Here is a 25,369-nt window from a genome sequence, read left to right on the forward strand (position 1 = left end):
GGTCCAATTGGAGCTGTAGCCACTGGCCTACACCAGAGCCACAGCAACATGGGATCTGAGACGCATCTGCAACCTACACCGCAGCTCACAGCAATACTGGATCCTTAACCCACTGAGCAAGGCCAGGGATCAAACCCGCAACCTCATGGTTCCTAGTTGGATTCGTGAACCACTGAGCCATGATGGGAATTTCCGTTAATTTGAATTTAAGTTTGAAGTGAATTTCAGTGGTTTTTATCATATGCACAGAGTTGTACATCCATCACCACAACATAAATTTATAGCAGGAATTCCCTGGCAGCTCAGGGGTTTAAGGATCCAGCTATTGCTAGTGTTTTGGCTCAAGTCCCTGCTGTGGCATGGGTTTGATCCCTAGCCCGGGAATTTCCATATTGCTGCAGGTACAGCCTCCAAACAATTTAGAACATTTTCAGCACCCCAACAAAAAACCCCTTACCCAGTCACTCCCAATTCTTCCCTCTCCCAAGTCCCTAGAAACCAATTACCTACTTTCTGTCTTTATGAATTTGCCTATTCTGGATATCCCATAGAAATGGAATCATATAATATATGGCCTTTTGTGTCTTGCTTCTTCTACTTGGCATGTTTTTTTGTTTGTTTGTTTTTTTCTATTTTTGTCTTTTTAGGGCCACACCTGTGGCATATGGAAGTTCCTGGGCAAGGGGTCACATCAGAGTTGTAGCTGCCAGCCTGTACCACAGCCACAGCAATGCCAGATCCAAGCCGAGTCTGTGACCTACACCACAGCTCACAGCAACGCCAGGTCCTTAACCCACTGAGCAAGGCCAGTGATTGAATCTGTGTCCTCATGGATACTAGTTGGATTTGTTAGCACTGAGCCACAATGGGAGCTCCAACGTGGCATATCTTTAAGATGTACCTATGGTATACCTTACATCAGTATTTCATTCCTTTTTGTGACTAAATAATACTCCATGGTATGAATATACCACACTTGGTTTATTCATTTCTCATTTGATGTACATTTGGGTTATTTTTTACTTTTTCACTTTTGGGAGTAATGTTGCTATGAACATTTGTGTACAATGTTTTTTATAGATGTATTTTTAATTCTCCTGGGTATATCTTTAGAATAGAATGGCTAGATCATGTGGTAACTTTATGTTTAACAGTTTGAAGAACTACCAAACTATTTTCCAAAGTGGCTGCACCATTTTACATTTCCAGGAGCAGCAGACCTTTGCCAACACTTGTTACTTTGGTTTTTTGCTAATAGCCATCCTAATGACTATGAAGTGGTATCTCACTGTGGTTTTGACTTGCATTTGCCTAATAATTAGTGATGTTGAACATCTTTTCATGTATTCATTGGCCACCTGTATGTCTATTCAGATCTTTTGCCCATTTTTTAAATGGATTACTTCTTTTTCTATTGTTGAGTTATAACAGTTCTTTATATAGTTTAGATACAAATCCCTTATCAGGTGTATAGGCAGCAATTTTTTTTTCTCTATTCAGTACTGTGTCTTTTCACTTTCTTGATGATGTCCTTTGAAGCACAAACTTAAAATTTTGGTGAAATCCAGTTTATTTTTTCTTTTGTTGCTTTTGCTTTTGATGTCATATCTAACAAACTACTGCCAAATCCAAGATTATGAATATTTACACCTGTTTTTTGTTGTTGTTGTTGTTGTTAGAGTTTTCCTGGTCTTGGTTTTTACATTTAGGTCTTTGGTCTATTTAATTTTTGTATATGATGTGAGGTAGGGGTGCACTTTCACTTCTTTGCATGTTCTTGATACCCGGTTGCTCCAACACCATTTGTTGAAAAGACTGTTCTTTCCTGCATTAAATTGTTTTAGCATCCCGTGAAAATCAACTGACCATAACTGTAAGGGTTTATTCCCAGACTTTCAATTCTATTCCATTAATCTGTAGGTCTGTTCTTATATCAGTACCTCACTGTCTTGATTTACGGACTGTAGCTTTGTAATATATTTTGAAAATGGAAACTGTGAGTCCTCCAGCTTTGTTCTTTTTCAAGATTGCTTTGGCTGTTCTCTATCCCTTATGTTTTCATATGAATTTCAGGGTCACCTTGTCTGTTACTGCAAAAAAAAGTATAGCTGGAATTTTAATACAGATTATGTTGAACCCTAGATTAATAGGGGGAGCATTGTCATCTTAAAAAAACGAGGTCTTCCAGTTTATGAAGATGAGCCCATCTTTCCATGTACTGAGGTCATCTTTTATTTATTTCAGCATTGTCTTGGAGTCTGCATTTTACAAGTGTTGTGCTTTTGTTAAATTTATTTCTAGCTATTTCATTCTTTTGGATGATGTTGCAAATGGAATGTTTACTCAGATATTTTCAGATTGTTAATTGCTAGTGAATAGAAATACAATTGATTTTTGATTGTTGATGTACCTTACCATCTGGACTGAATTCATTTATTAGTTTTAATAGGTGTATGATACTTGTTATTTCTTATCTTTTTGGTAATAGCATTCTAACGGGTGTGAGGTGATACTTCTTTGTGGTTTTGATTTGCATTTCCCTGAAGATTAATGAAGTTGAGCACCTTTTCATGTACCCATTGGCCATCCATATGTCTTTTTTGGAAAAATGTATATTTAGGTCCTCTGTCCAGTTTTAACTAATTACTTGTTTTGGTAGCTCTATGAATTCTTAATATATTTTGAATATAAATCCCTCTTCAGATATATGATTTGCAAATGTTTTCTCCCATTCAGTAAGGTGCCTTATTTTGTTGATGGTTTCTTTTGCTGTGTAGAAGCTTTTCAGTTTAATGTTACCCAACTTGTTTATTTTTGCTCTTGTTGCACTATCAGATTGAAAAAAAATCACTGCCAAGACCTATGTAAAGGACCCTTTTTTCTCTTCTTTTCTAGGAGTTTCATATCAAGTCTCAAAGTCAAGGTTTTAATCCATTTTGAGTTAATTTTTACATATAGTGTAAGATGGTAATACAATCAAATCCTTTCACATGTGGCTGTCCAGTTTTCCCAACGATATTTATTGAAGAGACTGTTCTTTCCCCATTGTATATTCTTGCCTCCTTTGTCATAAATCAGTTGACTCTATTTGCCTGGGTTTATTTCTGGTCCTCTTTTGTCCCCCACTGATCTCTGTGTCTGTTTTTATGCCATTACCATACTGTTTTAATTGTTTTATCTTTGTAATATAATTTGAAATTAGGGTGTGTGATGCGTCCAGCTTAGTCCTTCTTTTTCAAGATCGCTTTGGCTGTTTGAGGTCTTGTATGGTTCCATACACATTTTAGGATTATTTTTTCTATTTCTGTAAAAAATGCCATTGGAATTTTGATAGGGATTGTATTGAATCTTCAGATTGCTTTGGGTAGTATGGACATGTTAACTATATTAATTCTTCTGATCCATGAGCATGGAATAGTTTTCCATTTATTTGTATCTTCTTCAGTTTCTTTTATTAATGTGTTAGAGTTGTCAACATACAGGTCTTTCACTTCCTTGGTGAAATTTATTCCTAGATGTTTTCTTCTTTTTGATACAATTATAAATGGGATTGTTTTCTCTCTCTCTTTTTTTTTTGTCTTTTTGCCTTTTTTAGGGCCACTCCTGAGGCATATGAAGTTCCCAGGCTAGGGGTCGAATTGGAGCTGTAGCCGCCAGCCTACACCACAGCCACAGCAACTCAGAATCCAAGCCAAGTCTGCAGCCTACACCACAGCTCACGGCAACTCCAGATCCTTTAACCCACTGAGCAAGGCCAGGGACCGAACCCGCAACCTCACGGTTCCTAGTTGGATTCGTTAACCACTGCGCCACGATGGGAACTCCATGTTTTTCTCTATTTCTGACAGTTCTATATTAGTGTAGAGAAATTCAGCAGATTTTTGTGTGTTGACTTTGTATCCTGCAACTTTACTAAATTCATTTATTAGTTATAACAGTTTTTGACAGAATCTTTAGGGTTTTCTCTATATGATATTATGTCATCTGCAAATCATGATAGTTTTATTTCTTCCTAATTTAGATACTTTTTATTTCTTTTTCTTGCCTAAATGCTCAAGCTAGGACTTCTAATACTATGACAAATAAAAATAGCAAGAGTGGACATCCCTGTCTTGTTCCCAATGTTAGAGGAAAAGCTTTCAGCTTGTCATCATTGAGTATGATGTTAGCTGTGGACTTCACATATATGACCTTAGGATTTCTATGTAGAAGATCATGTCATCTATGAATGTAGTTTTGCTTCTTCTAGAAAAAGTTTTTAAAGAACCAAAAGTCATTTTTGGATAAGAGTATTTGTTTCACTTATCTGAGAGGATAAGGAGAAAAGGAAAAAAGGAGAACAAGGAAGAAGAGTCAGACTTTTATTTTCTTGTCCGTCTTTGGATGGATTAACTCTGGCAGTATTCGTTGACCAACCCACTCAAGACTCACCTTCCTGAGACTGTGAGGACCTATCCAACTCTATACCTCATTTCTAACCATATGAATCAGAGATACACACATATATGTGCTTTGCATATGTCCACTCATTCTCTGTATCACAGCAGCCTTTACTTCTGGTGACCTCACTTCCTCAGCTAAAATTGTGTGACAAAGAAGGAGGACATCAAAGCAACTTCTGTATGATGGGCCCAAGGGTCATTATATTTTGCTAGAAAACCACCTTTTCTAGTTAGATGTATTTATACTCTCACAAATTCGTTTGAGAATTTACTTTCACAAATTTAAATGAGACGCTTGTTTTCATAGGTTCAGGGAGTTGGGTTTTGGTGTTCTGTTGGCCACTTGGTCAGCTCCTGGGCCCATCACTATCCCCTTGGTCTACCCTTATATTAATACCTTTTCATAACAAAGAATAAGATGGAAATGTCATGGAACAAGTAAGAAATACTAGTCTGTGAATGTGCCAGAAATACAGTATAGGAAGACTCTTCTCTCATGAAGCCATCCAGCTTTCAAGGTATATGTGGATGTCACCTCCTTTATTGATCTTTTTAGCCAGTCTATTACCTTTTAGATTAAAGATGAATTTTGCAACTTGAGAAGTATGTGTTCTCATTTGTCAGTATGAGAAATAACAATATAATGCTACTAAGGCATAAGAGTTTGGATCCAGATGCCTTAGAGGAATATTTTCATTTGGGTCCACTTATATCAAGCAGCCTTTGTTCACATCCACTGCAGTCTAAGAGATTGTCAGCACAACAAAAGCAATTCACAGTTTCAAGAATGTGGAGGGCTTTCCAAAAGTGCTTGATATAGTGTGAGGTCAGTAATGTCTAAACTAATCCACTCTTTGGACTTCTTTTTGAACTAGCCTTTTGTGATCGAGACTATAAATAGAAATGTAAATCAGCTTTTGCCCATTCTCTTTCTAGCTAGGGAAAAATGGAAGTATGACCTCAGCTTCCTTTTTTTTTTTATCCTGTAAATACAAACTCATTCTGTTGGGCAACTAGAGGAACGTATCATTGCTCACCTTTTGTTCAGAGGCAAAGGTTAAGTGGATCTTAAATTTGACCATGGATTTCAGATTCCTGTGATGAGATGACGCTTAGGAGCAAGTTCTGGTTCCCTCATTTACATAAGGTCTGTTGGGGTGTTGGGGAGTCCAGTGAATTTAGCAGTGTTATCTCCTGGAAATAGATGTTCTGGAATTGATAGAATAATCACCATTCTATATTTGTATCAATGGGGAGGGGATGGGCATGGTAATCAAAGGCCTTGGAAGTTGGTTTTAAAGTGTAGGACAAGGAAATTTTGGAGGGTTGCCACTTTAATTACTTTACATGAACTCATAAAGACCTCATTTTACATTTCTTGCCTATTGGCACTCACAGGTCAAAACATGAGGTAAGAGTGTCCCTGTGGTTTAGAGATGGGTTTGAATGCTGTACCTTTGAATTTTTAGTTGTTCTTCTGCCGAAAGCTTTCTCGGGGCACTCTGGGAGATGCCACATAGCCTCTTTGCCTTGTTTTGTACTTTAGAATGCTGCTAGTTTTTAAATTATACATTTTGTTTTTGCCTTTTTTTTTTCTTATCCTCTGTAGATGATCACAGTAGGGTGAAGTTAAGACCTTTACCAGGAAAAGACTCTAAGCACAGCGACTACATTAATGCAAACTATGTCGATGTAAGTCAGAAATGTTTTTATAAACCTGTTTCTGATAAATGAAGATTACCACAGAGACTATTGAATGTGTTGTAATACTGCACAGAGCTTTTTCGAAAAGCACAGCCTATTCCGTATGGAAGGCATTTGAATTATTAACTGGTCTGTGATAACTGCTTTCATCTTACTTTGTGCTGTGTCATCTTTGAAGGGTTACAACAAAGCAAAGGCCTACATTGCCACCCAGGGACCTTTAAAGTCTACATTTGAAGATTTCTGGAGGATGATTTGGGAGCAGAACACTGGAATCATTGTCATGATTACAAACCTTGTGGAAAAAGGAAGAGTAAGAGCTTCTTGGCTTAATTATGTACCTTCATTCAAAAAATATATATATATTTATGGAGTATAGGATAGAAACTTGACAAGGCCTAAAGAGTTAGAGAAATAATATGTCCTCCCTGCCAGGAATGTGAGCTTGGATTAAACACGATGATCAGGATGAATACGGTATTAATTAGAGGGATGCTACAGAACACGTGAGCGCTTCCTTGAGTCCAGAGACTTTTTATTTTAAAGAACTAATATTTGAGATGAGACTTGAATGATGGAGGAGAAGGAAGAGTACACAGGCTTGAAAAGAGAGGGAAGGACATCCCAAGTATAGGGGTAGACAGAACAGAAGCAGGGACATTGGAAGAAACATTATAGTCAAGGAACTACTAAAAGTTCAAATTGGGTGGAGTGAAGACTGCTTAAACACCTTGACCATCACTAAGAGGACATTTTATTAAAGATGATAATTCATATTTAAGTTATTGGATTATGATTTCCATTAGATGTTAATTTAAGCTGGAACAAGGATCAAGCTCAGGTTCACTATTCAGAATCACAACTGCCTCACTTTGACTGTGGAGTCCCTGTTTTGCCTTTGGTGACCCAATTTTTTTTTTTTTTTGGTCTTTTGTCTTTTGTCTTTTTTAGGGCTACACCTGTGGCATATGGAGGTTTCCAGGCTAGGGGTCAAATCGGAGCTATAGCTGCTTGCCTATGGCACAGCCACAGCAACTCAGAATCCAAGCTGTTCTGTGACCTATGCCACAGTTCACAGCAACGCTGGATCCCCAACCCACTGGGCAAGGCCAGGGATCGAACCCGTGTCCTCATGGATACTAGTCGGGTTTGTTAACCACTGAGCGACGATGGGAACTCCATGGTGACCCAATTTTTTACCATGAAGGCTCTGACAGTTACAAGAGACTTTCTTTTAACAGTGAATGCAGCCCAGCCTCCCTAAAGACACTTAAAGTCCCTTTATAGCATACATCCTACCCACATTTCTTATAGGTCAAACATACAGGATTTTTCTGGGACCTTCATAAAGTACATCATGTATGAATAGATGATCATGAACACTAGGCTCATTTCTCGCATAGTCCTGCCCAAACATGCCCCAAGATTAATCCCTTCAGGGGTCACACCTGCCGGCAAGGATGTCAGCCCATGTATTCCTTCTTTAGTCAGCAACGTGGTGATATTACCTATGTTTTAACATTGTCATTTGAAGTCACATTATCAGCAGTGGAACTGTGGCATAAATTACAATTATCTTTTTTTATATATAATTCAATGAATGTTATTACATTTGTAGTTGTACAGCCATCATCACCCTAATTTTAGAACATTTCCATCCCAAACCCCCAGTGCACCCCTCCCTCCCATAAATTGCGACTGTAATTTACAATTTTTTTCTCTTGCAGCGAAAGTGTGATCAGTATTGGCCAACAGAAAACAGTGAGGAGTACGGAAATATTATCGTCACACTGAAGAGCACAAAAGTTCACGCCTGCTATACTATTCGTCGTTTTTCAGTCAGAAATACAAAAGTGAAGAAGGTATTGAGGGTATGGGGTGGGCTGCCGTGGCATCTCTTTTTAAACTAGTATGAAAATTACTGTACGACCAAGGCCAACTCTTGTAACCCATGTAGTTTTAAAAAAAGTATTCTTGAAACATTTTTTCACAACTCTTTTGATTGACATCAATGTATGGTGTGAAAGATATTGGCAAAGCCCATAATAGAATTTAACTGGCCTGATGGAGCTCTTTAATCTCTTCAGGAAGGAGGCTTCATTTGAAAAAAAAAGAAAAAGTCCTCTGAGATTTTGCTAACCAGCAAATATGGCAGCATCTGTTTGCAGATTTAGCTTTTTAATTCCAGTTTTCTGACAGCCTTAAAGCCTTGTTTCCCAAAGCATGTCCCAAGGAATACTAGCCCTGCAGGATGCTTGCAAAAAATCACATTCAGGGATTCAACAAGTATGGAAAATGAATGATATATGTTCCCCCTTAGATATTTACGATGAACACAAGGAGTCAGAGTGCTAGACTTAAGAAACTGATAGAACCTTGAGTGTTTCCTCATGTAACTTAACAACAAAACCTTTTTCTATGGAACTGTTAATATCCTGAGATTCACACCTTGTGGAAATGCTGCTTTCGAGTTATCTCAGTTTCTCTTGTTGGAAAACCACCATCCCACTGAGACTTATAGATCACTGTAACGGTACTGTGAGCTCAAGACAGATGCTCCTTAGGAAAATGTAAAGTATTACTCTCTGGAGGCTTAGATGTGACAGTTGTTTGTGGTAGTGGTTCCTAATTTATTTTTTTAGATTCCTGGACATCTTTGAGAATGTGATCAAACTGTTACCCTCTTGCCCCAGAAGAATTTACATTTACTCAAACTTTTATACACAATTTCAGTGGCTCTGAAGCCCACTTGCAATCCTAGGTTAACAGTTCCATCTATGGAGAGCCTTTTTTCCAAGAATGGCAGAAGTATATAAAAATCAGTAGCACTGTTTTTGTCTGTGTTCTCTATCATAGCTCTGTTAGCTGGCTCAAGCTAACCCATAACCAGTTTATACTCATAAAGTTCATTACTCAAGGAAACACCTCAGCTATTTAAACATGGCCTACTTCCTCTTATTTTAGATACAGCTTAAGTCAGAGGGAGAAGTCAGATAGGAACTTAAGGTGTTTGGCACACTGATGAGAGGAAAAATTAGTAACTGAAAATGAGGAACAAATAGGAAAATGAGAGGTAACAGAGGAATTAAGAAGCCAAAGCCACCCAAGGCCTTTGTAACACCAGGGCAAACACCCTACAAGCTTCAGTGTCAATGGATTTAAGACCATTCTGAGTCATTCTGAGTCATTGAAAAAAGGTCGTTCTGAGTCATTGAAAAAAAAATGCTGCTCAGAATGAAAAAAAATTAATTTTAGAGGTATTGGTAATTAAAAAAAAAAATCACAGCAAGAAATCTATTTGGGGACATTTTTCATCCACAGTGGTTAAAAGGTAAAAATTGCAGCCACGTAAATGAAAACTACACTAAAAAATTCAGTTATGAAAGTGACACGTAAATTGATAGTTGCCTTTGCCTCTAGAGGTTGAGAATCATCTGTCACTCAGGATCTTCCCCCAACTGCCTGGAGGTATGGCATCCCCTGCCCCCCAGCTCCTGAAGGCCCGACCCGTACTGCAGAGAAAGAGTGGGAGACCTGGACCAGGGTCAGATGAGTCGGGGAGGAAGTCAGGAAATGGAGGCCTTGTGCAAATTACAAAATGCTTTGGGTGCTTCTAAATCCAGAAAACCGATACCTAACCTTTGTTCTTTGTAGTCCTAAACCGTTTTCCCTTCTAAGGGGTGTCTGATCCCTCCCATCCAGCCAGGTCACATCTCCACTGATGGCATGAGAAGGCCACAGGGAGGAAGGGACCACGCCCAGGATCAGCCCTTAGGGCCAATGGAGAATAGACCCCACGTTTCCTGACATCCCCACATTACTGTTGTCTAGAATGCCTACTCCTGGTTTAAAGGCATCTTCTCCCACCTTTCTCATAGGGCCAGAAGGGAAACCCCAAGGGACGTCAGAACGAAAGGATGGTGATCCAGTATCACTACACACAGTGGCCAGACATGGGAGTTCCTGAGTATGCCCTCCCAGTCCTGACCTTCGTCAGGAGGTCCTCAGCAGCCCGGACGCCAGAAATGGGCCCCGTGTTGGTGCACTGCAGGTAGGCCCGACCTCCTCTTTCTTCTGCCTGGGAGTCAGCATTTGAATCAGGCTGAGCATGGGATGTGGTCTTGTGATGGACCTCAGTGGCCCTGCTATTGCTTTGATTTAGAAACTGAGTCTCTGCTGAAAACTAGGACCACAGAGACCTGTTAGGGTTCTAGAAGGCAACCATATTCTGCTCACATTAAGAAATCTGCTACTTGGAGTTCCCCTCATGGTCCAGCAGAAACAAATCTGAGTAGGAACCATGAGGTTACAGGTTCCATCCCTGGCCTCGCTCAGTGGGTTAAGGATCGGGTGTTGCTGTGAGCTGTGGTGTAGGTTGCAGATGCTGCTTAGATCTTGGCGTTGCTGTGGCTGTGGTGTAGGCTGGCAGCTGCAGTTCCAATTTGACCCCTAGCCTGGGAACCTCCATATGTCATGGGTGTGGCCCTAAAAAGCAAAAAAAAAAAAAAAAAAAAAAGAAGAAAGAAAAAAAGAAATCTGCTCTTAGAGGATGAATCCCCAGTTTTTATAACACCAGTTTATTATTGATGAAATCCCCAGTGTTTATAGGGAAATTGTTGGCGGTTCCAAATATATAAAAAATAACCTTAAATACAAGTTTAGAACTTTTCCACAATAGAGATTTTGAGTTTTGGCTTTTCTGGAGGGTTCCTCCAAATAATATTTATATATGAAAGGATTTCAGCTTATACATGCTATATAAAATACCTATTATAAAGCACAGATAATGCATGTTTTCCCTCTTTAAGCTACCTTAAGTAACAGTAGTCGATTGGTTAAAAATGCCTTTCTTGGGTTTCATTTGGATTGCTTGGCTTTTTTCACTTTGGTATTCAAATAGATGTTGCTTATTTTGTGAGGTATGTTACAGAGCTGCACAGCCTCTTCTCAGCATTTCTTTTGGGCTGTTCTCATGATACGCTTCCACAGGGCAAGTCCTTTGCCTATCTTCTCTTTAAAGTCCCATGAGAATACTACATTTTTGCTAACCCACTTAGAATCGCAAAAATACAGGTGAATGCTATCACAGAGTTTGGGTATCAACAGACTTGTGTGAAATGGGGAACCTCCTTGTTTGGGGGATGGGGTTCTACTAAAAGAAGCTTCTTATAGCACTGCAGAATTTGAGTCCGCCTGAGTTGTTTTGCCTCTTCCTTCCTTCCTCTCTCCCTTTTTGTTTTGTGGCTGCACCCATGGCACATGGAAGATCCCAGGCCAGAGACTGACTCTGAGCCACAGCCATGGTCCACGCCACAGCTGCAGCAAGGCTAGATCCTTTAACCCACTGTGCCAGGCCAAGGAATCCAACCTGTACCTCCACAGCGACCTGAGCCACTTCAGTCGGATTCCTTAACCACTGTGCCATAGCAGGAACTCCTGCTTTTTCTTGAATAACAATTAGGAAATGGGAATAAAAGAAGCCAACTTTTCCAGATGGACTCTTCTTATTCGACACCTGGATTACTAGTGTCCATTTAAATAGGAACCCCCTTTCTGCACACACTGGGGGAGTTGTGCAGAAAGGAGGTTTACTGAAAGGAAAATGACTTCTCCTGGAATCCCTAGGGGAGCAGGAGAACTAGGCACTGCCTCAGCAGGTCTGGTTCTGGTGTAAAGATAGGCTGCTGCGCAAGGAGAGACCTCTCTCCACCCCTGGCATCACAGAGTTGAATCCTCTGCCTGGGCTACAAGGGAGGCTGAGAAAGCAACTATGTAACTACATGTATTTTTTTATGTACTTATATTTATATATACTTATACATACTTATATTCACATATATACACACACACATACCACATAGATATAGATGTAGATATAGATAGAATACCATATATACATATTTTTTTAAATATGGTATGAAGGCAGTCTTCCCTCCCCATCAAGACTCATGAAGGCAGAAATATCCTATGGGTTTCTGGATGCTCTCCATATGTCATAACGTATGTCAACTACACTAGGTTCTCTAAACAACAGGGTCATTGCTAAGTGCTTTTGAGACACAGATGACAGTTTTTCAAATCCCTGGTTCATGATGTGGTAGAATGGAAGGTGTACTAGTGGAGGGTCTGTCTGTCTTCCAGCGCTGGTGTGGGCAGGACAGGCACCTACATTGTGATAGACAGCATGCTGCAACAGATAAAAGACAAAAGCACAGTTAATGTCCTGGGATTCCTGAAGCATATCAGGACACAGCGCAACTACCTCGTCCAGACTGAGGTAAGGGGCAGTGGTGGGTGTGGGTGGAGGGTGGGCGGCTGCCAGTGCTCTCGTGTGATTCTAGCACAGGCTTTAATGGAAAGTTGAATGATATTGAGGAGACAGATGCCTTCTCTTTGGGCTGGAAGGAATTTACAGGTTTGTATTAGAACATGTCCTAACCAGGATACTCTTTGGGTTACAGTTTCCTGTTTCTGTGTGGATCTTAAAGAAAGCAGTTACAGTTCTTTCTAATGCTGTGGTCATGCTCTGGGGAATTAAACATGTTGTCTGGCCTGATATACATACACACACACACACACATACACACAGACATAAATACATGTACATTATATATATAATGTATACGTTATCATATGTATCATATGTAATATATCATATATACTCATATATAGTGTATATTATATATATATATGTAAAATATGAAAATATATTATCTCATATGTAAAATATATATGAGAATGGCTCTCAAGCCCTTCACTGAACACACATTTCTTCCCCCATTGCTTGTTTTGGGGCATGGTATGGCATACAGAACTAAACTCAACAGTCTCCACCCTAAAATAACTTCTGATGAATAAGCAAGTAAGTGTTGACTGGAGCAAATGCCTGGCTTTAAATGCAGGAAGGTGTTCACTGGGAGGTCCCGGTTAGGGGAAGAAGAGTGGCTCAAACGTACATGTCATGCATGGGACAGAGAGGCTATTCTGTCCCAGCCTCCCGCAGAGACTACCATGTAATGTACCTTTTAGGAGCAGTACATTTTCATCCATGATGCCTTGTTGGAAGCCATTCTTGGAAAGGAGACCGAAGTATCTTCAAATCAGCTGCATAGCTATGTTAACAGCATTCTCATACCAGGAGTGGGAGGCAAGACACGACTGGAGAAACAGTTCAAGGTAGTGCTTTGAATAAATTTCTTTGGCAGAAAAGCAAGGAAGTAAAAGAAGTGCCTTGAGTTGGGAGGTCATGTCTTTTCTGCATGACTATATAGATGAAAATGGATTACTCCTCAAATGTAATACCTGGGAAAATAAAGTTTCAGCCTATGTATGAATTGTTGGTATCCAAGCAGATGGTGCAGTGCTTTATTTTTTTCTGTGCTGTTTATGACTTTATCTGAACATAAAGTATTATGTCATCGTGGCCTGGGGCAAATATTTGAGTCAGTCACTGCAGTCCAAAAATATTATCCTTGGTATTTTTTCCTGAACTAATCTCTTACCCTTATGAAGAATGGCTATTTGTTGACATATGAGCCTAAAAGCAAAGCTCTTTGAAAGATTTTCCTAGAAGATAATGTAGAAACCTAAAAAAGAGTTACTAAAGAATACTAGAGAAAAGTTAACTATTCCTAAGTGGTTGTTCTTTTTCTTTAATAGGGGCTGAAGTATAAAGGCAGTTAAGGTATATATGGAATTGAGTGAAAAAAGAGATTATAAGGACTATTCAAGTAATTAAGATCAGAAAAGCTCACCCATCTTAGAGTACCAAGTGCTTCCCTATGTATTGGTCTCTCATTAGACTTTAAAAATCTGGATTTTTTGGCAAATTGTTTTATATGTAATTTCTCATTTTGTGTCAAGATGGAAAGAATGAAATGAAGCTCTGCAGTTTTAGTTTTTATGGTCAAACTTTCCATAGACACTGAAATCTCCCTTTGGATCTTAGCTGAAGAAATGAGACTGTCAAATAAAGGATAACAAGTCAAATAAAGGATAACAAGTAGTAGGAAGTGAAAAATAAATTAATTTAACCAAGTTCAGTCATAACAATTTTAAATTTCTGGTTGTCCTTTTATAACATCCTAAGTACTCTAAAAATCATTTGAAGTAATTATAGTGAGGACATAGTGTCACATTTTGAATGTTTAAATTTTTTCAAAAATATTAAGTACCAATATTTCTTTCTTTCTTTTTTTTTTTGTCTTTTTGCCATTTCTTGGGCCACTCCGGCAGCATATGGAAGTTCCCAGGCTAGGGGTCTAATCGGAGCTGAATCCGCTGGCCTACACCAGGGCCACAGAAACACTGGATCCGAGCCGTGTCTGCAACCCACACCACAGCTCACGGCAACGCCGGATCGTTAACCCACTAAGCAAGGGCAGGGATCGAACCCGCAACCTCATGGTTCCTAGTCGGATTCGTTAACCACTGCGCCACGACGGGAACTCCCAAGTACCAATATTTCTTAATTCTGCCTTTTCTACTTCTGCAGTATTTTCTCATGTATACTTTTTTAAAAAATCATCAAGGGAAAAACCAGATAATTTGTTCTTTTACAGGCACTAACCATTGTAGAACTTTAAGAGAAATAAAGCATGGAATAGAAACTTAAACTTCATCTAGGGCCCTTGATGGTAGTTTCAAAGCATGTGGAGGAGACCATTTCCATATGCGCTATTCTACCCCCCAGAAAAAGAAAAAGATGGACAAATGATTCAACCAAGCTATATAAACAGGAATAAAAATCAAATTACTGGGCTAATTATTTATAACACCCTTAGAACAATGTCAGTTCAACTTTAAGACGTTTATTGAGAACCCAGTAAATTCTTTATCCTCAAGAATCATGACTCACTCTTATTACTATGAAGCAGTCTTTATTCTAGAAGTGACCCACCTCAGTCTCATGGGCCTTTGAGGAATTACCAAAAAAAAAAATAAATAAATTCACAAGAGTAATGACATCATCCACAGGAAAATCCACATTAATGCAATAAATACTGCTTACACAGTGCCTGTCATCAAGGAGCCTAAGGCCTAACAGTAAATAAGATAAGCATGCATGCAACCAAGATCATTGAGAAACATACCACTAGTAAAACACAAAAAAAGTGTTCTTTAGGGCACAGAAATGTTTTAAATTCATTAGTAATCTGATTATTGGCCATTCTGCCAGGTCATCAAGAAAATGCTGTAAATTATACTTTTGTTTTTGTTTTGTTGTTTTTTCCAACTTTACTGAGAGAGAACTGACCTACATACATACAGCATTGTGTAAATTTAGGGCATACAACATAATGATTTGATGTTTATGTGTATACTGAGAAATGATTACCACAGTAGGTTAGTTAACACATACACAATTAAAATCCTTTGAATTAAGACTAAAATATTGCTTTTCTTTCAGTTGGTCACACAATGCAATGCAAAATACGTGGAGTGCTTTAGTGCCCAGAAAGAGTGTAACAAAGAAAAGAACAGAAACTCTTCAGTCGTGCCATGTAAGATCTTAACATCAGTTCAGCCTGATTGTGTTCATTTTTTCAATAGACTTTATGTATTTATGTAAAGAGGCAGCCACAAGGGGAAAAGTTATGCTCAGGCCAACTAAAGCAGTTTGGTCAAAATGGAAGGGGTGACTGTTACACCAGCAACTTGCTGCATCCATGTGACATGAAATCTGGCTTCAGTTCACCTCAAAATACAAGAGTTAGACTATTTATGCCATGTCTACCTTTATTTTTTTTAAAGCAAAGTTACTATCACTGTGGCATGAATGTCCTTTTAAAACAGAGTCCCGAATTAATCTGTACAACTGCACTACAGTATTAAATTATTTTGGCTACTGAGACCAAATTACTATTGTTGATAGGTGGTGGCCATTGTGTACAGAACTCAGGACACAGCAGAGGATAGTGTATGTATGCTGTAGAGACAGGCATGGGTGATCACTAGAGCGATTATCTCTACTGAAAAAGGCCAGTATTTTCTAAGCCTTTCCCAAGGATAAAGAAGATATGAGTAAGGGAATGGCAAAAGTGCCAAGTGCAGTAATTGTAGGAATATTAAACCAGGGTCAAAAATGACCTGAATTGCTCTGTCATCTCTGCACAGAGTGTTCCCTTAGTGATCTGCTGGGAAAGGCTCTCCCACGGGGAAGTGTTATTCCTATAATGCTTGTGTCCTGGGAATGTGCATTCAAGTTCATTTTACATTCTGCCTTATCTGATACACTTTGGTTGCTTAAAAATATATAGGTAAGTCTTGAAAAGAAAGGGAGCCAAGGGGATCTATTACTCACCAAGTAAACCTCAGAAAGCACTGTTGGTTCTGTGTGTGTCATAAGGCAAACGTGGTGTTTTTGTTTTTTCCATATGATAGCTGAGCGTGCTCGAGTGGGTCTTGCCCCGTTGCCTGGAATGAAAGGAACAGACTACATTAACGCTTCTTACATCATGGTGAGCGTCAACAGCTAATTATAAAGTCAGTTAAACTGAAAGGTGCTCAAGAGCAGATACCACCCATGTGACTTTCTTTCTTCAAATAATTTCTCTCGATGTGTAACATCAAAATTGCAGGGATTTCTGTATAGAAACCTCTAACAAAAGATACCTCATCAGTGAGGATACAGAAATGCTTAAATTAAGAAAAGTGCTTGCTAAGAAATTAATTTTATCATTAATTTCACCCATCAAGTCTTGGAATAAATGTTGAAATTACTGTTAAGTAAAAACAGCAGGGGTAACTGGAAGTGAATTGGATGGGGAGAGAAAACTGTCTATACGTGTTTGCAGAAGTACATCTAAAAATTAGCCAAATGCACTGAATGCCTTTTTCAGTGATGTTAGTGAGGTCAGAACAGTGTGGCTCTTATTTCATGAATATATTTTCCTACCACAGAATTAGAATAAAACACTCACAGTCACTGGTTTTTCGTCTTCCTAACTGAAGGGCTATTATAGGAGCAATGAATTTATTATAACCCAGCACCCTCTGCCACACACTACGAAAGACTTCTGGCGAATGATTTGGGATCACAATGCACAGATTATTGTCATGCTGCCAGACAACCAGAGCTTGGTAAGTAAAGCACATCTGCTATATATTAATGAGCCCGTGAGGCCATAAGCATAAATTACCTTGCGACAGGGAGTTAGTGTCTGTACGTGCTAGGAGGGAATTTAGACTTCCTGTCTTTGAACTCTGCACCATGATATCACCCCTCAATTTTACTGTACACGGCAGCACCATAGGAGGTTTTGAAAAAGGTTCTTTTAGTAACCTCACCTTAAGCCAGTCTCTTAGTTGCTATGTGTCACTTAGTTGCTATATTGTTGGTATTGAAAAGTAAATGGATAATAACAGTAATTAACATGTATTGAGTCTGTAACTGTGCTTTTTTTGTGTATTAACTCATTTAATCCTTTCTGAAACTCTATGGCATAGGTATTGTCACCATCTCCTTTAGTAGCTGAGAAAACTGAGGGAAGTAGCTTGCCCAGCAGCCTATACAAATAATTGCAGCCTCGATTTGAACCTGAGTCACCTGTCTCATTTTGCTATTGTATATGTCCCACCCCACATCATAGAAATGTTTCCCAGCACCACCCCCCAAAAAAGTATTAAAAGTACAAATAATGCATCATCATTTTCCCCCATTGCATAGACCCATCACATCTATTACAAGCAAGGAGATAAGCCTTTTTTGTTCAAACTTAATGTTGCTTTTTCAGACTGTGCCTCTTTCTCCTCCCTTTAGTTCCCCCTTATTGAGGTCTCGAGACTCTAGAGGAGAAGGGTGAGGAAGCTGATCAAAATAAGTGTTTGCACTGAGCTTTCATTGCATTCTTAACTTTGGAGTTAGTTAGATCTTCAGAAGTTACTATGAGGACATGAAGCCCACAAAGAAAAACAAAAACAAAAAGGATCTGCCTCCACGAGTGTCAGAGTAGTGAGTTTTTTAATCAAGAAAGAACAGCATGTGATTGAACCCCTAGTCTTGATGACATGCATTTGACTGTGTGCCCAGTCAGTAGAACTTGACTTTGTCGCTTTCTGCTCCAGCTTCAGATCCCAAGACTGCTTCTGTGTGATAGAATGGCAACGACGTTGAGAATCTGAAGCTCAAAACTGGAGTGTAAATTTTCAAATTAGCTGGCAATAGGGGTCTATTCTGTTTGGCATATGGAAATTGGAGGCATTTAGGGTTGTTAAAACCTGCATTTGTTGGATGAGTCAGGGTTTTGTTAGCCTCACTTAACAGCGGCGGTCACCAAAAGCATCTACCCAAGAACTCATTTGTATGGGGAGGCCCGGGGGAGGCTGGACCAAGTAGGCTGTGGACAGTGAAGATACAGGACTGGTCCTGGCATCTCAATGTCTCCCTGAGGCCTAAGGAGGCTATACTGGAATCACTCATAGCTTTGGGGTCAAAAGTCAGATTCAGAAGTGCGTGGTTTTTTCCTACAGACTTTTTTTGTTTGCTTTATCATTTATCACAACTCTAACCTTCCAAGACCATGGTTCTGTGACTAGCCACAATGTCACTGAGGCCTAGGCATCCTTGTCCTATCTGTAAGCAAAATGACCATGAGACCAGAGCTCCTCCTGAATTAAGAAGTAGCATTTCTTTTTCATAGTTGGTCAAGCTAATAGGTTATTCCCTAGTTTATGATCTGTGTTCAAAAGGTTTCTCTGCCTTTCCTTTATCATTACTAAAAGTGCTTTGGACATTTAGATAATTTCCAATTCGTGTTCATCATCATAATAGTTTTTTGAGGTATGTATAGTTTTCTTATTCCCACTTTTCAGATATGGAAATTAAGGCTTAGATAGATTAATTTATTTGGGATCACATCCAATCCTATGTTTAATCTGTGTATATGGCTTACATTTTAGAGGCCTTGTTCATCACTATGTCTTTAATATCTGTTAAAAGGACCCTAATTCCATTTCCTTGGACAAGATGTATTAAAACCCAAGACAGTTACAGACTTCTTTTGTATAGACTAAACCCAATTGCTAATCTGTTTCCCCTTATGCTGAGCTTTAAAAATAAAAATGTACTTGGCAATAAGCTATATTGAAACTTGAAAGGGTGATAAGTCTTATTGGACTGTTGGCTCATTTCTAATGCAACAATGTAAGATTAAACAAAACCTTCTTTGTTTTGAACATTATTCAGAATTATTTCTGACTTTAGTAGTAGTATCTAAGCATTTTAAGGAAAATGCCCAGAGAAGTCTATATATTACAGGCAAACTGTAATTTGCCACTTGAACTGATTAGAAAAAGAGGCAGGGAGGGCTCATCAAAATCATTGCCTTTCTCACAGTCTCCAACCTAGGCAGCAGTTATCTTTTTCTTCGGCCTCGATAGTTTTCAGGGATAGAATTTAAATATCAAGTCTGAATATCTGTTTTTACTTTGTTGATTGAATTATAGTTGATTTACAAAATTTTGTTTGTTTTAGGTATACAGCTAAGTGAGTCAGTTATATTTTCAGATTATTTTCCATTATAGGTTATTATAAGATGTTGAATATAGTTCCCTATGCTATACAGTATATCTTGATTACTTATCTATTTTATGTATAATAGTTTCTGTCACTGGATATCTCTTTTTAATCTTAAAATAGAGGAATGTTTAAAGCTTACCTGATTCAAGGCTGAAAGACTTTCTGTTACCGTCTTGTGAAATCGAACATTGATAGATTAACTTTCCTTTTATGAGACTGACGCGCTGCCTGCTGCACTAAGGCAGCAGATTAACTTTCCTTTTTAAAAAAGCACCTTATATTAGAGCCAATGTGCTTATTTATGGAGCCATCTTAGCCTAGTGTTTCCATCTATAAAGATAGATGATAAAAAATCCCTTACCTCACTAGTACTGAAAATTAAATAAGATAATGTATATTAGGAGTTCCCGCTGTGGCAGGATCAGTGGCATCTCTGCAGCCCCAGGATGAAGGTTCAGTCTCCAGCCTAACACAGTAAGTTAAAGGATGCATTGTTACCACAGCTACAGTGGAGGTTGCAACTGTGACTCGGATCTGATCCTTGGCCCAGGAACTCCATATGCTGTGGGCTGGCCAAAAAAAAAAAAAAAAAAAGATAATGCTTTTAAAAGTCCTTTACAAAATGCTAATCAACTATAGAACTAGTAATAACATATATAGGGGAGAACCTGCTAATGTCTAGCATAGAGAACTCTACCCAATATTTTGTGATAACCTATAGGGGAAAAGAATCTGAGAAAGAATGCATACATGTATAAGTGAATCATTTTGTTGGGCAGCAGAAATTATCACAACTTTGTGAATCAACTATACTTCAATAGAACATTTTTAAAAACCCATGGGAAGCAACAATTAGCTTACCTTAGTTGCTTAAGCCATTGCGAAATAATAAATAAAAATTAACTGACCTGGATCCTATCTCCTCTTTTACTGTGACAGTTATATTACAGAGCATTTCTTAGCTAGGGCTAAATATGTCCCCTTTAGAGGGAGGCTTTTCGGTTGTTAGAGTAACATTTACAAGAGAATAATAACCACTAAAGCCAGCATGATTAGACAGGGATATAATTCAATGAACCCAATTTAAAAGATGATGTGAGAGGTATGGGAAATGGCAAACATGTGAAATCATTTTGCAAGAATATTAAAAAACAAATGGTTGACAGCCCTGCGGAGGAACTTTTTTCTTTTGGTTCCCATAGGCTGAAGATGAATTTGTGTACTGGCCAAGTCGAGAAGAATCCATGAACTGTGAGGCCTTTACCGTCACCCTTATCAGCAAAGACAGACTGTGCCTCTCTAATGAAGAACAAATTATCATCCATGACTTTATCCTTGAAGCTACACAGGTAACCTAAACCTCACTTCCTCAGTAATAGCCATACTTGGGCCCTGGATTATCCCTCTAAGTAATAATGAAGTAATTTACCACCCGTAAGACATGCCCGGGCAGGCATTTTGAGGGTAACTTAATTTTAAATATGTATACTTCCTTTTTTGCTTCCTTCAAATACTTGCTTTTTCCAGCTGGAAAGATGAAATGTAGCAGTTCCTCTGATTGAGCATGCATACAAATAGGCCTGTTGACCTAATTATAAAAACAATACACTAGAGCTCAGTTATTTTCTTTGCCATCAGAAATGTAAGCCTTGCAATATGTTGCAGAGATGATAGTGTTAAGACTTTTTTAGTAAGCAACATTTTGATGCACAATTAACTACCTTCTTTATGGGATAGATAAGGGGAGATATCCTATATTAGTAATTTCAATAATGATATCCTTACTTGTAACTTCCTTGGTTTTTTTTCTTTTTTTTTTAATGATTTTTATTTTTTCCATCATAGCTGGTTTACAGTGTTTTGTCAATTTTCTACTGTACAGCAAAGTGCATAGTCACACAAATATATATATAGTGTATATATATATATATACTATATATATATATGCACATTCTTTTTCTCATATAGAATCTTATAATTTGTTGTACCTTAAAATTTCTGCCTGAACAGGACTCTGTTTCACAATCATGACCTCATTTGTTAATGTCAGGCAGACCTCCCCTAGTGTTTTCCTTCTTACAGCAGTTGGGTTAACCTGGCACTGTTCAGTACTCTATAGCATATACTTGGTCAAGAACAAGTTCTAGTCATTAGGTTACAGACATTTAACCTGGAAAGGAAAGGATGGGCTATGACTCGTGTTGTATTGGCTGCAGGATGACTATGTCCTAGAAGTTCGGCATTTCCAGTGTCCCAAATGGCCCAACCCGGATGCCCCCATAAGCAGTACTTTTGAACTGATCAATGTCATCAAGGAAGAGGCCTTAACAAGGGATGGCCCCACCATTGTTCATGATGAGTACGTATCTGTTTCTTCATTTCTTGTTTCATTGTACACTGGGGGAAGGGAAAACAGATTTTTAAAAACCTACTCCCTCTCTCAGCTTGTGACAATTCTAGGTTATTTCTAATGTGTCCATGTGCAAGGTGTTGTAGTTCTCTTTGTTTTTTAACGTGTCAAACCCTTCCAAGCCTTCAGGCTCTCCTGGAGTGTAGCTCCTAGGAAGGTGAAGGTACTCTATCTTGGCCTACCAAAATACATTGGCATGCGTTCTGAGGTTCCTGGTTCAGTCATACAAATTAAACAGTTAATTTACATTTTTCCATTTATATTAATTTACATGTAATAGTTTATATTAATTATTTTTAAACCCTTACACTGCATTTCAGCAAACATGATTAGGGAAGAAATTTTTTAAAATATCATTGTGGATTTGGTAGTGAAAAAGTTACTTTTATTAATGGTAATATTTACAGTTTACAGTGTTTTGAAGCTTACAGCACTATCTTTGGGGGTTGAAAGGTAAAGCATATGAATCCCAAGGAGAACACGTAACTTGCTTCTGGCTCAGAGCTTCTAAGTGTCCGAGTGGAGTTGAAACCCAGCCCACTTTCCCTTTAATGAGCGGGAAAAGGTCATAGATATACCTTATGCTATACAAATAGCTGAAGTCAAACTTCGTACCTGGAATCGACCTGCAGGTCAGTTGCAAATTGTTTAGAATCTTACCAACCTTTAGACACTAGCCCCAACCATATATCCTCATCTCTAGTCTGGCTCCAAGGTAGCTCCCTTGATTAGCAACTTGTCAGGGCATCCATTCTGGTCATTACCAGCTACTCTGGCAGCATAGATAGTAACAAATTTCAAAGTAAAGCCTTTTGTGTATGTAAGTGCTCTGAGAGGAAGTGAACAAAGACTTTCAGCCAAGGTCAGCACCTTCACCTCACATCCACAGTATGCTACTATTTGAAACGAGCCATATGACTGGCTCCTTCCACAGAGTTTGATGGGGTAGTAACTATTTCAAACTGTTGACTTGACTCTTAATTAGATTAAGAATTAAGAATAATAAAACACCCTAAGTAAGATACCTGGAAATGTGACAACCAGCAGTAGTGTTTAAAGAACACAGACAACCTCCAAAATAACTGGGTAGTTGCTACTAGTCAACGAAACTTTAGGATACGCAGATACAGCATAAAGTCAGGGCTGCTTCTAGATATTTTCCCCCCACTAATCTGGGTTCACTTTTCAGATACCTCCTGAATTTTACCTGTTTTTATCAATGCAGATCAAATTCTAATGTTGCTGCCCAGTTCTATGATAAATACTTCAAGGGTCTCTCCTGAAGTCAGTAGTTCAGCTAATCTTAGATTTTCAGGGTAAAAGAAGAGGGAACCAAAAAAAAAAAAAAAAGCAACAACCAGTGAAACAATTTAAACAGAACTGTTTATAAACTGTTTGATACATTTAGCTATATTCAGCTTTGGGATAGACTGTCTTAGTCAGTGATGATTTTTATTTTATTCTTCATGCCAAACATGTCACCTCTGGAATTAATCACTGTTGCATGTTCTTAGGCCAAAATAAGAAAAGAGCAAATTAATCCTAAACCAGTGAATCTTCACGTATTATATAGGTGAACTGGATTAAAAGCCACCTAAAGATATGTGTTCATTTATTTATCCACCATCTTTAAGAGATAAATGAATCCATAAACATGATTTTTCAACATTACTCAAACACACTTTAAATAGTTTAAATAGTTTCCAACTCTAGTGCAATACTCTGAATGCCTCTTACCTTCCAGTTTCCATCTTACCTACTCTTGGCACCTTTAAATATCCCTTCCCTGTGGCCTACAAACATCTCAAATCCAGCATAGATAAACCCAAGCTTACCTTCCCAGCCTGCTCCCACCCACTTGGTTGTACAAAGCAGAAACATATCCAAGGCCTTTTCTGTACCCCTCACTTCCACATCTAACTGGCCATAGGTCTTGTCAATGCTACCCATCCTCTCAGTACCCTGTTCTAATTCTTTTACAATCTGGTCCAAGTTTACTTCTCCAGCTATCATCCTAATCCTCGCTGACTTCCTTCCTGCAGCCCACCGTGCCCCCACAAATACTATTCTAAGTGCTCTTTGATTCATACACACTTCAAAAGTCACTCTTTTTTAAACTGTCTCTGGAGTTCCCATCATGGCACAGCAGAAATGAATCCAACTAGGAACCATGAGGTTTCGGGTTTGATCCCTGGCCTCGCTCAGTGGGTTGAGGATCCACCATTGCCGTGAGCTGTGATATAGGTCACAGACGCAGCTCGGATCCAGCTTTGCTGTGGCTATGGTGTAGGCTGGCCACTGTAGCTTCTATTCGACCCCTATCCTGGGAAGCTTCATATGCCGTGGGTGCGGCCCTTAAAAAAGGAAAAAAAAAGAGAGAGAGAGAGGAAGGAAGGAAGGAAGGAAGGAAGGAAGGAAGGAAGGAAGGAAGGAAGGAAGAAAGAAAGAAGAAAGAAAGAAAGAAAGAAAGAAAGAAGAAAGAAAGAAAGAAAGAAAGAAAGAAAGAAAGAAAGAGAGAAAGAAACTATCTCTGACTCATCCCAGAGGTGATAGTCCACAAACATCACATCCTTACGAATCCCATTCCCGTTTATCATATTGTAACTACTTGTTCACGGCTGTCATCCCCACATTGCTGAGACCAGCAATGGTAACTTCTTTATCCCTGTCTCCATAGGGTGAAGCCCAATGCCAGAAACATAGTGGCTGGTGGATAAATGGTGGTATGCATGGGTACTGTGTTTCAAGTTAGGATGACTTACCCAGCTAAGGATATGAACTCTTCTATGAACTTGCCCCAGATAGCCTTGCTTCATCTTTTGTTTACTGTTATTGTACTTGCTGACATTCACCTGTGAACTATAACACCAATTGACAAGGGTTTTTTTGTTTTGTTTTTTTTGTTTTTTTTATTTCTTGCCTTTTTCTGGGGCTGCTCCCACAGCATATGGAGTTTCCCAGGCTAGGGGTCTAATCAGAGGATAAGGTTTTTTAAGCTCTGTCAAAATAGAAGTGGGCAGGCTTGGAAAGAAGGTCTAGTACACAAACTTTGTGATGTCTATCTGGTCTTCACAGCTGTGTATCAGTTTCTAGATAAAATGATGTAAGGATAAACTTTCTCAATAAAAAGTAAACTGATTCTGCTTAGGCACAGGCACAGCTTAAAGGCAAACTGCTTTATTCATAGCATCCTATATTCATCTGCTCAAGACAGTTCTATCTGGAGGCTGATCTGTATCATTACTGTCAAATTTTAAACACAGAGCCTGTGTTCCTACAGAAGTTTGGAACATA

At 38.8% G+C, this 25,369-nt stretch overlaps 1 protein-coding gene across 2 annotated transcripts in view; it reads left to right on the forward strand.

Moving 5' to 3' along the window:
• PTPRG (protein tyrosine phosphatase receptor type G) overlaps positions 1-25,369 on the forward strand; it is a 730,473-nt gene that overhangs the window by 690,830 nt on the left and 14,274 nt on the right. For both annotated transcript variants that reach the window (XM_047778440.1, XM_047778433.1), the window contains 11 exons: positions 6,052-6,134; positions 6,325-6,459; positions 7,874-8,008; positions 10,025-10,197; positions 12,288-12,423; positions 13,176-13,322; positions 15,556-15,649; positions 16,530-16,606; positions 17,100-17,228; positions 20,868-21,014; positions 21,882-22,024. In XM_047778440.1, the coding sequence (XP_047634396.1) occupies positions 6,052-6,134; positions 6,325-6,459; positions 7,874-8,008; positions 10,025-10,197; positions 12,288-12,423; positions 13,176-13,322; positions 15,556-15,649; positions 16,530-16,606; positions 17,100-17,228; positions 20,868-21,014; positions 21,882-22,024 (1,399 nt within the window). The remainder of the gene's footprint in view (positions 1-6,051; positions 6,135-6,324; positions 6,460-7,873; positions 8,009-10,024; positions 10,198-12,287; positions 12,424-13,175; positions 13,323-15,555; positions 15,650-16,529; positions 16,607-17,099; positions 17,229-20,867; positions 21,015-21,881; positions 22,025-25,369) is intronic.

This window comes from Phacochoerus africanus, chromosome 1 (genome assembly GCF_016906955.1).
Source record: "Phacochoerus africanus isolate WHEZ1 chromosome 1, ROS_Pafr_v1, whole genome shotgun sequence".
Classification (NCBI taxonomy): Eukaryota; Metazoa; Chordata; class Mammalia; order Artiodactyla; family Suidae; genus Phacochoerus; species Phacochoerus africanus.